The 15,839-nt window shown below is 41.5% G+C and overlaps 1 protein-coding gene across 2 annotated transcripts in view; it reads right to left on the bottom strand.

The window, feature by feature from the left end:
• KDM1A (lysine demethylase 1A) overlaps positions 1 to 15,839 on the bottom strand; it is a 67,343-nt gene that overhangs the window by 6,832 nt on the left and 44,672 nt on the right. For both annotated transcript variants that reach the window (XM_047792396.1, XM_047792397.1), the window contains 5 exons: positions 7,866 to 8,008; positions 7,120 to 7,210; positions 5,094 to 5,228; positions 4,274 to 4,347; positions 3,434 to 3,545 (listed from right to left, as the gene is read on the bottom strand). In XM_047792396.1, coding sequence (XP_047648352.1) covers positions 3,434 to 3,545; positions 4,274 to 4,347; positions 5,094 to 5,228; positions 7,120 to 7,210; positions 7,866 to 8,008 — 555 coding nt within the window. The remainder of the gene's footprint in view (positions 1 to 3,433; positions 3,546 to 4,273; positions 4,348 to 5,093; positions 5,229 to 7,119; positions 7,211 to 7,865; positions 8,009 to 15,839) is intronic.

Raw genomic sequence — 15,839 nt, 5'->3', positions numbered from 1 at the left:
TAATTAGATATCATAAAAGTTTGTTTGGCTTTTGCAGGCATTACAGATTTGATAGGCTATCAGAATCACCATCCTAATTACATTTTCCTTCACCTAACAGCACAATCAGTTTTTATGCCTTAAACTTATACGTTTTAAAGATGAGGAAGAAGAGTTCCCACTGTGGTGCAGTGGGTTAAGGACCCAGCATTGCCACAGCTGTGGCTGTGGCTTGGATTTTATCCCTGGCCTGGGAACGTCCATATGCCATGGTGCAACCAAAGAAAAAAAAGAGAGAGAGAGAACTTCCTCTATGGCCTATAGCATAACTGGACAGCTTGGGTCACTGCTATGGCACGAGTTTGATATCTGGCCCTGGAACTTCTATGTGCCACGGGTGTGGCCAAACATAAAAAAGGTTGAGGAAGACCTTCAAAACTAAAGTTAGTCAAACTAGGCCATGGCAATCTAAGACTATAAAGACTTGCCCAAGATAATCAATAGAGTAAAAAGGTCAAGATTTGGCCTCGAAGAATTCCCAAAATGATTTTGTATCTTCGAATTTACTGGAAAATTTCCACATAGAAAAACTTTTGAAGGCTAGCCGGCATTTCTAATTTCACGAAATTCCTGGGGAAAACATACCACAATTTTTAGGAATTAGAGAAAAATAATGAGCTGGCAGCAGAATTCTCACTACTTAGTGACTGACTCATTTGTTACCCATGTGAATCAGTTCACATCACCTACATTTAAAATTTAATACGATTACAAATAAATACATACTGAAACTTCAAATGATAAATCAGTGACTAGGACAGGAATGATTTAGTATTTACACAAAAAACCATAAAGAAATTGGAAATTCTGCAAGATTTGTACGATTAAAAAGTCCAATCTTTGTCATAATTCAAATGCTAAAGAATACCAGGACATACTTTAAAGATGAAGAACTCAAAGTAATTTTACTAGGAAAATGTATAATGAAAATGAAACTATGTGGAGTTCCCGTTGTGGAGCAGCAGAAACGAATCCAACTAGGAACCACAAGGTTGCGGGTTCAATCCCTGGCCTCGCTCAGTGGTTTAAGGATCCGGTGTTGCTGTGAGCTGTGGTGTAGGTCGCAGATGTGGCCTGGATCCTGCATTGCTGTGGCTGTGGCTGGCAGCTGTAGCTCTGATTTGACCCCTAGCCTGGGAATCTCCATATGCTGCGAGTATGGCCCTAAAAAGCAAAAAATAAATAAATAAACTATGTTAAAATATAATAATATGGTGTTTACTTCTACACAATCTTAAACCTGGCCAAAGTCTCAGACTAAAGTCTCAGATTTAGAGACTGGTCCATTCAACATCTAAAATATCCTGTGACTTCTCATCAGGGCAAGGGTAAATCACACTGAAAATACTTAAGAATAATTTAACAACAGATGTGCTAAGACTGGTACACTGAGGAGTTCCCATCATGCCTCAGTGGTTAACAAATCTGACTAGGAACCATGACGTTGAGGGTTCGATCCCTGGCCTTGCTCAGTGGGTTAAGGATCCGGCGTTGCTGTGGCTCTGGCGTAGGTCGGCGGCTACAGCTCTGATTAGACCCCTAGCCTGGGAACCTCCACATGCCGTGGGAGCGGCCCTAGAAAAGGCAAAAAAAAAAAAAGACTGGTACACTGAGAATTATAAAATATTACTGAGATAAATTAAAGAAAACCTAAATAAATGGAGAATATACCATATTCAAGGATTAGAAGACTCATTACTGTTAAGATGACAATTCCAAAAGGTATTTTTTATAGAAATTTTAAGCTGATTTTAAAATTTTACAGAAGAGCTAAAACAGCTAAAACACTTCCAAAAAAGAACAAGGGTAGACAACTCATACCACCTGATTTCCAGATGTACTGTAAAGCAACAGTAATTAAGACAGCGTGATAATGGCATTGGATAGACAGATTCTAAACAGAAGAGAATAACCATAAACAGACTCATACGTGGTCAACTGATCTTCAACAAAGATGACAAAACAAATGAAGAAAAAAGATGGTGCTAGAATGTTAGATAACCAAATCGAAAAACTTGAACCTCACCCTCACCTCTCCTTTTTTTTTGGTCTTTTCTAGGGCCGCATCCGCAGCATATGGAGGTTCAGCATATGGAGGTTCCCAGGCTAAGGGTCGAATCGAAGCTGTAGCCACTGGTCTACACCATAGCCAAAGCAATGCCAGATCCAAGCTGCGTCTGTGACCTACACCACAGATCACGGCAACGCAGGATCCTTAACCCACTGAGCAAGGCCAGGGATCGAACCCGCAACCTCATGGTTCCTAGTTGGATTTGTTAACCATTGCACCACGATGGGAACTCCTCACTTCTCCTTATACATAAAAATTAACCCAAAATGGATCACAGACCTAACATAAAAGCTAAGTCCATAAAACTTCAGGAAGGAAACAGGAGAAAGTCTCTGCAATTCTGGTTTAGACGAAGATTTCTCAAGATACAATAAACACAAAACCTAAAAGAAAGAGTTGATAAATAGGACTTCATAAAATTAAAAACTTTTGCTCTTTGAAAGATACCATTTGTGACTCATCAGGTTAAGAACCCAACGCAGTGTCCGTGAGGATGCGGGTTCGATCCCTGGCCTTGTTCAGTGGGTTAAGGATCCGGCATTGTTATAGGCTGGGGTGTAGGTCGCAGATGCAGCTCGGATTCATTGTTGCTGTGGCTGTAGCATAGGCTGACAGCTGCAGCTCTGATTCAACCCCTAGCCCAGGAAGTTCCATATGCTGCAGGTGTGTCCGTAGAAAGGAAAAAAAAGAAAGATACCATTTAGAAAATGAAAAGGCAAGCTGCAGAATGAAAGAAACTATTTTCAAAACATAAATCCAACAAAGGAACTGTATCCAGAATTTAAAGAACATAATGAGCTCCTGCAAGAGTATAGACAACTAGATTTTGTCTTTTTAAGGCCGCACTCACAGCATATGGAGGTTCCCAGGCTAGGGGTGGAATCGGAGCTGCAGCTGCTGACCTACACCACAGCCATATGCCACAGGTGTGGCCATAAAAAAAAAAAAAAAAAAAAAAAAAAAGGCGTTCCCATTGTGGCTCAGCAGTAATGAGCCTGAAGAGTATCAATGAGGATGCAGGTTTGATTCCTGGCCTTGCTCAGTGGGTTAAGTATCCAGCGTTGTTATGAGCTGTTGGTGTAGGTTGCAGATACAGCTCGGATCCTGCCTTGCTGTGGCCGTGGCTGGCAGCTGCAGCTCTAATTTGACCCCTAGCCTGGGAACCTCTACATGGCACAGGTGTGGTCCTGAAAAGCAAAAATAAATAAATAATAACAAATAAAATATCTCAGTAAAGCTGTTTAAAACAAACATGGCAAATAGTTTCTCTCAGGAGCCTTCTCAAAGACATGTGCAACAAAACAAATGATAAAGGAATTTTACCTGATCCCAGTGTTTAAGGGAGAGTGTAGAGAGAGGTGTGGCATTAGCAAATTCAAGATTTGCAAAATGCCAGTCAAGTATTTGTCTGTCTCTTGATGAGAGATACACATCACTGCAAAGTGAGAATCAAAGAGCACAAGGTTATTTTAAAGGGCATTACTACTACTTTCAATGGGCTGATATGGACGATCTCAGTGGGACTTTGCCTTATGGGAAGAAGTTCTAAGTCAAAAAGCAGGACCTTATCTCTCATTAAGCCCTTTATTCCTGGTGCCTAGAGAAGTGCCGATTTCACTACCTAAAGCAAAGACCTGACTGTAATTTGAACAAAAAACAAGTATGCTTTATAATGTTACCTTGCACTATAAAAACTTATCTGCTTTAAAATTTTTTGTTTTCGAATAAAGCATGGGCTTTTTTTTTTTTTAAGCGAGAATAGGTAGCACATTGTCAACACATAAAGCCTTACTGTCAAAAATCTAAAGGAAATAAAGTATGATATTTTCCTAGCCCCCAGAATTAAGAGAATTTAAAGCAATACCACCCTCTACCCCACTCAAAGGCAATTTTCCTTCAAATATCAGATATTATGGAAAAGGCTATATTTTTGAAAACAATATATTTAAGTATCTAAGACACTTTTACACATTAAAACATAAGAGCAGAGGATTAAGGAACCTGATGAGTAGCTCTATGTGCACAAATATCTTTCATTCATTAAACAATTTACAGTCCATTCACTGAACATAAATAAAAGCACAGGGTGCTTTGTAATTTTCCTTCTGTATCTAACAGAAGTTAACAGTGAAAGCTTTCTTTGAGCGTTCATGTTTTCCTTACCTTGGGGGATTGGCTTCCAATTCTTGAAGTTTTTCTTCTAGTTTTCCTTGTGTTTCAGCTAATTCATCATACTCCTGTAAAATTAGGAGACCCAGGTTGATCTTGATGGGTCAGAGACCTAACCACTTAGTTATCTACACCACAGAGTGTAAGGCCTAGACCACACCCTGTTCAGGTTAATCTACAAGTATGACCCAGTTTAAGGCTGAGTCAGGGCTCAGGGATGGCTGTTCTTGGAGGCAGGTTACAATGTTAGCCTAGAATGAAGACTGTGGCGAGGGTGTGGGTACAGGAGGAAATAAAGAAACAATCTACTCTGCTACACAGTACACATGAAACAAGAATAGTGACTACTACCTCCTGTGTGGTCCCCAGGATGGAATAAGCACTTTAGATAGACTCCCTACAAGTGACACAGGACTAGTACCACGTCACAGATGAGGTGATTAAGGAGTCCGAGTGGTGAGGAGATACCAAGTTAGGGATTTCACTGAAATGACTCTGAAGTCCATGTTCATCATCATTACTCTAAACCATCAGGGATACACTATGGTTTAGATGTAGATAAGGGCTAAATGAGGGCTAAAATGAGATGTAGATAAGCTAAAGGATGACACTGTGAAAACAAGGTAGGAATTCCGCAGAAAAAGCAGACAAAACCTACCTATCACATTCCCATAGCTCCTGTGTACCAACCCTCTTCTCCTTACTACAGGCAGCCCTGATTGGCTAGTGGCTCTTTCTATTTTGATGCTTTCCGGATCTACACTGTTTCTTAGGATTCCAAGTAAAATCAACAAGGGACGTATATTTACCACACCTTGCACAGGGCAGTCAGATCCCTGTGTTTGCTTTTCACTAAGAACTCAGCAGTGATATCTCTGGGTGGCTTGACTTCAGATGCTTCTTTGTATTGCTGATGGAGTTCTTTAATTTTCTCTTTTAAATTTACCATCTAAGAGGGAAAAACACAAATTTACCATTCCAGATAATGATATCATTCACTGCCAAAAGCATGTGCTTAGGCTCCTCCCCTAACTGCTGTTATACCAAAACAGGGTTACAGTGCAAGGTCCAAGGAATTTTTAAATACCTCTTCCAAATTAGGACTTTTTTTTTTCTTTTTTGGCCATCCTGTGGTATATGGAGTTCCTAGGCCAGGGATCAGATCCAAGCCACAGTTGCAACCTATGCAGCAGCTGTGCCAATGCTGGATTCTTAAACCAATGTGCCGGGCTGGCGGTCAAAACCTATGTCCCAGTGCTCCAGAGATGCCACAGATCCCATTGTGCCACAGTTGGAATTGCCAAATCACGACATTTTAAAACAGGAAAAAAAAAATCCTGTACGGCTCAACAAAGAGGTACCACGTCATCATCAGTTAAGTAGGACTGGCTATCTTCCAAATCAAATGGGAGAAACTAGGATTGTTGCATTAATAAAAATATACAATTAACTATAAACTAATTTAACTACCAGGAAAAACAAATGGTCATAAATTCTGTTTTTTAAATATGTAAAAGGTCAAATTGTCACACAAAGAACCTTAAGGAACCATTCCCAATGTTAGTTTTTTCAAGTTTCTGATGGTGCCACACAAGACTAGGGTGAAAGCTTGAGACTGCCACTCCCCATCAGTTGGCTGTTGTTCTCTAGCCACTCTTCTCATTTCATTGGTACCAATCGACAAAGAAAGTGTGCCAGAGACCTCTTCATGTGACAAGAGGAAGAAATGAGGCACAGTGAGAGGGTGAGGCAAGAGTCCAGTTGCAAGATACCAGACTTTGCCTTATAAAGCCCCCAAGTTTGCAGCTGGCAGGATGAGAAACAGTCTCAGTCTGGAGCTGGTGCTCTGAAAGGTGGGGTAAACAAGGGCTCTCAAATGGGGGATGTACCCTTTGGGGAATATCCCCATGTTGGCACCGCAAGTGAAGTAATTATGGCAATGAGTTAAGCTCCTGGCTGCTAACATGCTGCTTGCTTTTGTTTTTTGTTTTAGGGCCGCAACGGAAGTTCCCGGGCTAGGGACTGAATCAGAGTTGCAGCTGCCAGCTGCACCACCACACCGGATCCAAGCCACGTCTGTGACCTACACCATAGCTCATGGCAGTGCCGGATCCTTAACCCTGTGAGCGAGGCCAGGAACTAAACCCGTATCTTCATGGATTCTAGTTGGTTTCTTAATCTGCTGGGCCATGAGGGGAACTCCTGACACGTAGCCTACATCAGTGGGAACTTGACTCCAGCACAGCTGATCTCCACCTCATCCTAGACTCCAGCAGAGGACAGCAGGCCAGCTCTGCAACAAAGGCAACCTGACACAAAAAAGATAGATTTCCCCCAGCAACAATTTACTAATAATGCCTTACTGAAAGACAGGGAAAATAGTGTCTTTTGCTGGTCATTATTTTCTTTCTTTCTTTTTTTTTTTTTTGGTGCCATTTCTTGGGCCACTCCCGCAGCATATGGAGGTTCCCAGGCTGGGGGTCTAATTGGAGCTGTAGCCACCGGCCTACGCCAGAGCCACAGCAACATGGGATCTGAGCCGCGTCTGCAACCTATACCATAGCTCATGGCAACACCAGATCTGTAACCCACTGAGCAAGGGCAGGGATTGAACCCGCAACCTCATGATTCCTAGTCGGATTCGTTAACCACTGCACCACCACGGGAACTCCATTTTTCTTTTTTTTTTTTCCATTATTTTCTTAATGATAATGAGTTGTGTGGACTTTCTCTCCCAGAGAGGAAAAAAAAAAAAAAATCAGAAATGCTTTTAAAATTTCTAAATTAAACTCCTTCTCCCCCGATACATCTTTAGCTATGAAAAAAATAAATAATTTCACCTTGTTAAGAAGTTCTTTCAGTTCCTCCTGAGTTTTCACTATCTTCTTCCAGTGTTCAATCTGCTCATCTTTGACATGCTTTTCTTGTAACCTGAAAAGCCAATACATATGCCCTGGCCACACAGCCAACCTTGTTGCATAAGAGAGGCACCCATCAAAAACATTTGATGGCCTCAAGACTCACAAAAATTTCTGACTTTTTTTTTTTTTGGTCTTTTTGCCTTTTTCTAGGGCCACCTCCCATAGCATATAGAGGTTCCCAGGCTAAGGGTCTAATCAGAGCTGTAGCCACCGGCCTACGCCAGAGCCACAGCAACTCGGGATCTGAGCCTCGTCTGCGACCTACACCACAGCTCATGGCAACGCCGGATCCTTAACCCACTAAGTAAGGCCAGGGAATGAACCCGCAACCTCATGGTTCCTAGTCGGATTTGTTAACCACTGTGCCACGACAGGAACTCCCCCCAAAATTTCTGACACTTTGGAATAAGAAAGTTGGCTGGTAGCAGATTATTTTCTAAATTGAGTTAAATACAGTTAATTTGGTACCATAAAAGATGTGAATTTTACAACTGACAGGACCTTAAGAATCACGTAATTATTTTAAATGGCTTCACTTTTGGATTTAACTGTTTCACATGAAAATAAGTGAAAAGTAGCTCAAATAAGATGACGAAAAACTTAACATCAAATATCAAACCTATAAATGGAATTCAAAATACGATAAGCAGTATCAAAATACTTACTGAATGACCACTTCCAATGCCTGGCCAAGGGACACAGGCTTATTATTGAGGACATTGAAGTCGAGCTGATGACTAAGGTAAGATGTAGCTTCCAGCAACCGGTTGAACTCTTGCTCTACCATTTCATCCTTCTCTTTAGGAACCTGAAAATTCGAAGTATGGCAGAGTTGGTCCTTACAAAACTAAACATAACCATCCATGAAAACACAAATGCTCTATAGCTTAAAAGGTCAAAATATGTATCTCAAAGGGGAAACTTCTGAGGACAATGAATTTGAACTGTCTTTTCTATGAAGTGGTCAATTCCACTGAGTGAGATATGAAATGTTTTGGCCCAGATATTTTCCTGTTCTCACAATTCTGCCCTCAAAGCTGGGACTCTGCCTCTGTTAACAGTCACAGGATTCACAGTGGTGCTAGGTGAAGTCATGTGGAGCACAAGGTGCCCTGGAGCTGCCATGCACTGAGATAAGCTGGGCTGACATGCAGACAACACGCTGGAAAAGTCCTACAGAACACAGACTATGTCATCACACCCAAGCACTTTCCAGAATAAGGGCAAGATGAAAAAATAAGAAGCTCAAGGTATCTGCTTTCCCTCAAAGATGACAATTTCAGATGAGAGTAGAAAGAGAGAAGTGAAATTCATGGCTATTAATAAGAACAAAATAAGAACAAAACAGCATCTTAATTCTCTCACAGAGCAAGTGTTTTACAAGCACCAATTAAGTTCAGAGTTGAATGTCCAAAGCTCTTCGACTATGAGTAACTGAGGTACCAGGTCTGGCTCACTATAGTGAAGAGGACAGACTGCAAAGGAGATCATCAAGCTCCAAGACCACACTCCTAATGCCTGCTGTGCCTCTGCATAGAGATACCATCAGTCATCTGACACAAATCCTTCTGCTACGGCTTAATTCAGCCCCAAAGTAAATGGTATCTGCAATTCTACTGCTGAATTAATGGTAAAAGTGAAAAGGAAAAAGCTTATCTAAGGCAAGCATCTCTTGATGTTTAATACGCTGGGCATCAACTGGGAAATGGGATTCAAAACTTAGAATTTCACTTTATAATCAACCTAAAATTGGTAACAAGAAAACATGCAAGTTAAGTTCGAATAATCACTAAGGCTGAGGAAGAGTGATATTTTACAATTAGAAGTAACTACTGTGGACAAGATCATCATGGTAAAACTCTACTTCTCATTTAAAACTCCTTAGTTTTTGCCCAATTAAATGGATGATTTTGAAGCACTAGCCCCTGCTCTTTCACTGATGAGTCACATAAGTAACTCTATCAGATGAGCAGGTATGGCAAAAAGATATGGTGAGAAGTACAATCTGCACCAAAAAAAGAAAGGGAAAAGGACTGCAATTCTCCTTCGGAACGGTAAATATGATAAGATACGATAACTGACGCGATCAAAACAATATTTTAAAACATCAAGTTCTAAAAGATCACACCTGGGAGAGAGAAGGAAATCTTTATGAATTAGAGAATCCTCCTTAGCCTAAGAAATAGAACCCTCTGAGAATCTTCTGGTTTATGCTGAGAAATAAGGCAATGAATCAGGCTTTGGATGCTTGGTGCCATTTACGTATCAGGGTGGTACCTAGGACTTGATGGATCAAACACATCTGATTCAACTCCACAGCCAAAGAAAGGAGTTCTTATGACATCCCTACTTGTTCTGATTACACAGCTATCAGAACTGATGGGAGTGACTAAGGAATTTCATTTACTGTCTCCTCAGGTACTTTTCCTCACTAATATGATGGTCATAGCAAGGCCGCAGCTCAAAGAAATGCTGAAATTTTGCTTGGTGTAATTCTTGCAATAATTACAAAAGACACTTCTAAAACTCTAAATATAGTTCTCCTTGAAAAAGCAAACAATTATTACATTTTCAACATGAAATCTACATAGCTATGAGATCTTAACTGATCACAGGTAAATCGCGAATGACTGCTTTTCCTGAGTACAAATGGTGATGTTTCTATGTGTGGCTTCTAAAATGCCAGCAAGAGGATGCTATAGCAACAAGAGGGACCAGATCACATGTCTCTACACTAGGGCAGAATGTGCCAATACACAAGTGTGCAAATGGTACAGATTAAAGCTCTTCCAGTGTCAACTGGATGGCTTGCTTTAGACAAGCTTTAATCTTTGCAGCTAGGGTGACAGCCACATAGGGAAGTTCATACTGAAAAAGTACGCAGCACTCAGAGGCTCAGTAACTGGGGGCCAGGGTGTGTGGTAGAGAAATATTTAAAGGGACACTGTCAAGGTTAGAGGGACCAAATTTGACCTTTTGTTTCTTCCCTCTGTTTGCTGAGCAGCCCACTGATTCAGCACACTTTCCCCTTTAGTCCACCCACACCCCCCACAAAAAAACTTGACTTTACATGCGCTTTTAATGACAAAAACTCAAATGGCACCAGCCCAACATATAGGCGCAACTCTACAACAACAAACCAGTGTGAATGTATGATGGAGAGGATCTTTGAAAGGGAAATATTTAAGTTTCAAGCTTTTAATGGGTTATTGTAAACAGTGAGGAAAATGATTTGAAAAATTATGAAAAAAAATACCTTGACAGTGTCCTTTTAACCAGTGCAGCAGAGAGAGAAATAAACTGTAAATAACAGCCCAACAGCCATGTCAAGTTTAGTTTTGTATGACAGCAGTAAAATCAAGGCTTTAAACATACAGCATGACAGAAGCATTCTGTTAGCTCAGAAGCTGCAACCACTAGAGAAATAAGGAACAGACTGTACAGAGACTAAAATGGGAAAGTCAAGGCACAGAAATGAGCAAAAGAAAGGCAGTTTGGGGGGCAGGGTGTGTGGAGTGTTAAAGGGAGATGGTGTCAGAAAAGCAGAGAGGAAATAAAGCAAAATTCAATAAAAGAGAAAAGGAAAAACACAGAACAGTAAGAACAACAAAATCAAACAAACATCAAACCAAAGATCATTGCCACATGTGACTGACACCAAATGACATGACTGCATCTCCAGTACACCTCTCTAACTAGGGGCTCCAGTCACCAGTCAGGCCCCATCCATTTCCTGCTAGTTAAGTAGTTATAGGAATGTTGCCAGTGAGATCAGAGGTAGTTTAGAAACCTACATTTTTTTCCATTAACTTTAAATTTTTACCTTGAAATATTTAGAAAATAGTAAATAAAATATTTGTCCATTAGGAAACAAATGACGACCAGGCAAAAATCAAAATATGTTCGTGATGTATTTAAATCTTGAATCCGTTTCTAAAATTTAGTTAGTTAGATAGGTTCTAGTTGATACACTCAAGAACTTCAGCAACCGACTACCCTAAGCAGACCCTAAATACCTGTTTCAGATCTCTCCCTCTGGGGAGAACTCTTGGACTCTGCTAGTTCCATAAATAATCATGAAAGGATGCTGAAATATTGGCAATCTCTAAACACAGCGCAATAATTTTACTTTAACCTTTCTATTCTAGATTCCTAAACTGTATCCTGAGAAAGTAAATCGGCAAATGATTACCAAGGATTATGCACCATGTCTGATGGTAGCTGGATTTCTATTATTACAACATGGCGAGAACACAGACCAACAAACTAAGACACAATCTTTTGGCAAAGGACCTCTGATAATTTTCTAGCAAAGAATCTAACAAAAAGGCTATCACCTGAAACACAGATTTTGATTATGACTTTACAAAACTATTTCTCTGTGAAAGACTCCAACTAAATGGTTCTTTCAAGACTAAAAATTTGGACTCACTGCTCTAAATGGATAAAAAAATCCTGATAGTTTTGGTCCTGTAGATTTTATGGAGCATCCCTAAACATGGTCAGGCGTGGGGCAGCCTGTGTGACTGCCAAACAACTCTATGGACAGGGTCCCTGGTCCTGACAAGAATTCATCTCAAAGGAAGAAGGACAGCTCTCCTTAGTTCTACCTCTGGTTGCATTCTATCATCAGAAGCTTGTTAGGTCTTCAAAAATATTGCCCATCTGTCTCAATTCTAGTCTGCATAAGTTCTCTAGCAGCAGAGCAAAATGGGAATTAAGTGCACCTAGGCTCTGGGTATTCAAAGTTCTGAGAGTTAACCAGAAACTCCCTCAGGGAGAATAACACATTGAAAAAAGCTTTAATGGTCCAAATCTGGCCAAAGGAGGCTAGGGTCAATCTCCACCTCTTCCACCCCCACACACTTCTAGAATTATGATAAAATAAAGATTAGTTCCTTTGGTAAAACCTGGAAAAATAAATTTACATCTGAAGAGTTTCTAAACAGATTTCCAAAGAGCTAAGGGAAATGAGATAAAGCTATTAACCCTAAAGAGAGAATAAGGACAACGGGTACATCCTAATCCAAATAAAATGTAATATGATTCTATAAATGGAGACTTTTGCCTTCCTCATAAGGAATCTTTTAGGAGATGTAAATAACTGACTTTCCTAGAGCAGGGACTAAGCCACATGGAAAAGGCACACACTGCATGTCTAATGAGTGCACTCTAGCAGCTTTGAGTATATGGTAGAGGTGCTCAGTAAATTCTTATTAAATGAATACATTAATATAGCTTGGAAAAGCAAATTCAATACTGCAACTATATCTGAGGGGGAAATAACTATTTTGCAACTTCAAAAACATTTAAAGAAGGCATGAGATTTTTACATTTATAAAAAGCCGGGGAGCTCCTGCTGTGGTACAAAGGGATCAGCAGCATCTTCGGAGCACTGGGACACAGGTTCGATCCCCGGTCCAGCACAGTGGGTTAAGGATCTGGTGTTGCCACAGCTGCAGCTTAGTTGGGGACTGCGGCCCGGATGTGATTCCTGGCCCAGGAGAGCTCCATATGCCACAGGGAAGCAAAAAAAAAAAAAAAAAAAAGTGCAGATTGGTAGTCATGATTTTAAAGAGTAGAGAAAGACTGCCTTAAAGACAGCAAAGATGGGAGTTCCCATTGTGGCTCAGCGGAAACGAATCCAACTAGGAACCATGAAGTTGCGGGTTCAATCCCTGGCCTTGCTCAGGGGTTAAGGATCCAGCATTGCCATGAGCTGTGGTGTAGGTCGCAGACACGGCTTGGATCTGGCATTGCTGTGGCTGTGGCTGTGGCATAGGCCGGTGGCTGTAGCTCCGATCAGACCCCTAGCCTGGGAACCTCTGTATGCCACAGGTGTGGCCCTAAAAACACAAGAGACAAAAAAAAAAAGATGCCGAAGATGTTTCTAAAGAAAGATGAAACCTGAAAAGGCCAAGACACCTGTGTCAAAAGTATAATATAACAAGTGGAAACTTGCTAAGCTGTGACAGGTGCTGAACACATCCAGTTAATGGTATTTGTAAGAAGTCTGGCACCCAGTACCTTTCAAGTGTTTTTTTGTTTTGTTTTGTTTGTCTTTTTAGGGCCACACCCCTGGCATATGGAAGTTCCCAGGCTAGGGGTTGAATTGGAGCTGCAGCTGCCAGCCTGTGCCACAGCCACAGCAATGCCAGATCCGAGACACATCTGTGACCTACAACCACAGCTCACGAGCTGTGACTGGATCCTTAGCCCGCTGAGCACGGTCTGGGATCGAACCTGTATCCTCATGGATACTAGTCAGGTTTGTTACCTCTGAGCCATGATGGGAACTCCTCAAGTGTTATCTTTCTTCCTCATAGCAGCTGGACCATTCCCAAGTAGAAAATCACGATGTGTTTCTCCAGTAGTTACTGAGTCTTTGGATCTTGCTTGATAGTAATGGACACACACACACACACACACAGTCTCTCTCTCATTCACTCAAAAGGAGACAAAAGATTTTCCAATGCAGAATGCTATAGCAATGCAGAAATCTGAATAAGATACTCTTTCAGTACTCAAAGCCAAAAACAAAACTAGAATCTAAAGCCAAGTTACTGGCTGGTGCACAGAACACAAAGAAAACATTCAGAGTCATTTCCCCAGTCTCCACCAATCCATGTTTTCAATCCTCTCACTGGTGACTCAAAATGCTCCTAAAGTATGAATGACCCTATTTCTCAATCTTCTCCATTTAAAGCTTATTACAGCATAGTCCAGAGTGTAACTTCACCATCCGTCAATCTGAGGGGAGCTGCTTTACTAGCACTGGGCTTTTTTTTTTTTTTTTTTTGCTTCCTAGGGCTGCACCTGTGGCATATGGAAGTTCCCAGGATAAGGATCTAATCAGAGCTGCAGCTGCTGGCCTATGCCACAGCCACAGCAACTCGGGATCCGAGCCGCGTCTTTGACCTACACCACAGCTCATGGCAACACCAGATCCTTAACTCACTGAGTGAGGCCAGGGATCAAACCCACATCCCCATGGATACTAGTCGGGTTGGTAACCTGCTGAGCCACAACAGTAACTCCACTCTGTTGTCTTACTATACTTGGAAGATACTTCTATTTATCAGGATATCCTATATTGGAACCAAACTGGAAAGCCCTTGTTCATCATAAAATATGCTTCCCTTGTCAAAAACAAACATCTTAGCTGCCAATGCAGGACCAGAGAGAGTAGAGAGGGAAACTCTTTCAGGGATTCTTGTGACTAAGAACAACAAGTTTAGCAAAACAAAAACCACTTACTACGTGATTTTTTTTTCCTATAGCAGCAAAATGGCTCAGTATGGTGACATGTCCTTAAGACAATATTACAAAAGGTAGTAATAATAATCTGAGTTAAGCCGGCCTTATATAGGATGACAGAATTAATTTCTATGTACTGACAACAGAACCATCAATCACCCTCTTTTCCAAAGAGGCTGTCCACAGAGGATGGAGGAACACATCCAATTTTGTTCAACAGCTTACCAAAGAAAAAAATCAATGGTTGAGTGAATACTGTCACTCTAGGCGGACATTGCTTGCCCCTTAGAATAACTACTAAAAGAAAACTCTTTGAGGAGTTCCCATGATGGCTCAGCAGTTAACAAACCCGACTAGCATCCGTGAGGATGCAGGTTCAATCCTTGGCCACACTCAGTGGGTTAAGGATCTGGCCTTGCCATGAGCTGTGGTATAGGCTGCAGACGCGGCTCACATCTGGCACTGCTGTGGCTATGGCTGGCGGCTACAACTCCGATTGGACCCTTAGCCCTGGGAACCTCCATATGCCTCAAGTAGGGCCCTAAAAAACAAAAAATAAAAACAAACAAAAAAACAAAAACAAAAACAAAAAAAACAAACAAAAAAAGAAAACTCTTTGAGGAGACTCAGGGAGTTTCCACTGTGCTGCAGTGGGTTAAGAATTTGGCTGCAGCAGCTCAGGTCACTGTGGAGGCGCAGGTTTGATCCCTGGCCTGGTGCAGTGGGTTTAAGGATATGGTGTTGCCATAGGTGCAGTGTAGGTTGAAGGTGCAGGTCAAATTCAATCCCTGGCCTGGGAACTTCCATGAGCTGTACGTGCAGCCATCAAAAAAAAAGAGACTGAGCTGATGCAACTACACTAGCAATTAGAACTGTACACTCCCAGGAGCTCCTGTTGTGGTTCAGTGGGTTAAGAACCTGACTGGTATCTATGAGGATGCGGGTTCAATCCCTGGCCTCGCTCAGTGGGTTAAAGGATCCAACATTGCTGCAAGATGCAGTGTAGGTTGCAGATGTGGCTTGGATCTGGTGATCCTATGGCTGTAGTGTAGGCAGGAGGCTACAGCTCTGACTCTACCACTAGCCTAGGAACCTAAGTATATCACAGGTGTGATCCTAAAAAAGAAAGAAAGAAAGAAATGCACACTCCCCACCAACCCCCAACTTCCCTAAACTATCAGCCAGGCAGAACAGAACAAGTGTGGGCGTTAAAGCTGGAACACCAGACAAAGGACCCTGGATCTATAACTTACTGACAATAACAACTTCAGGTGAAGTTCTCTGGTGGCATGGTAGGTTAAGGATCTGGTATTGCCACTGTGGCTTGGGTCACTGCTGTGGCATGGGTTCAATCCCTGGATGAACCCATGAAAAAAAAGAAA

Source organism: Phacochoerus africanus, chromosome 8 (assembly GCF_016906955.1).
Source record: "Phacochoerus africanus isolate WHEZ1 chromosome 8, ROS_Pafr_v1, whole genome shotgun sequence".
NCBI classification, from domain to species: Eukaryota; Metazoa; Chordata; class Mammalia; order Artiodactyla; family Suidae; genus Phacochoerus; species Phacochoerus africanus.
The sequence above is the reverse complement of the archived record's forward strand: the minus strand, read 5'-3'. Positions and strand labels throughout refer to the sequence as shown.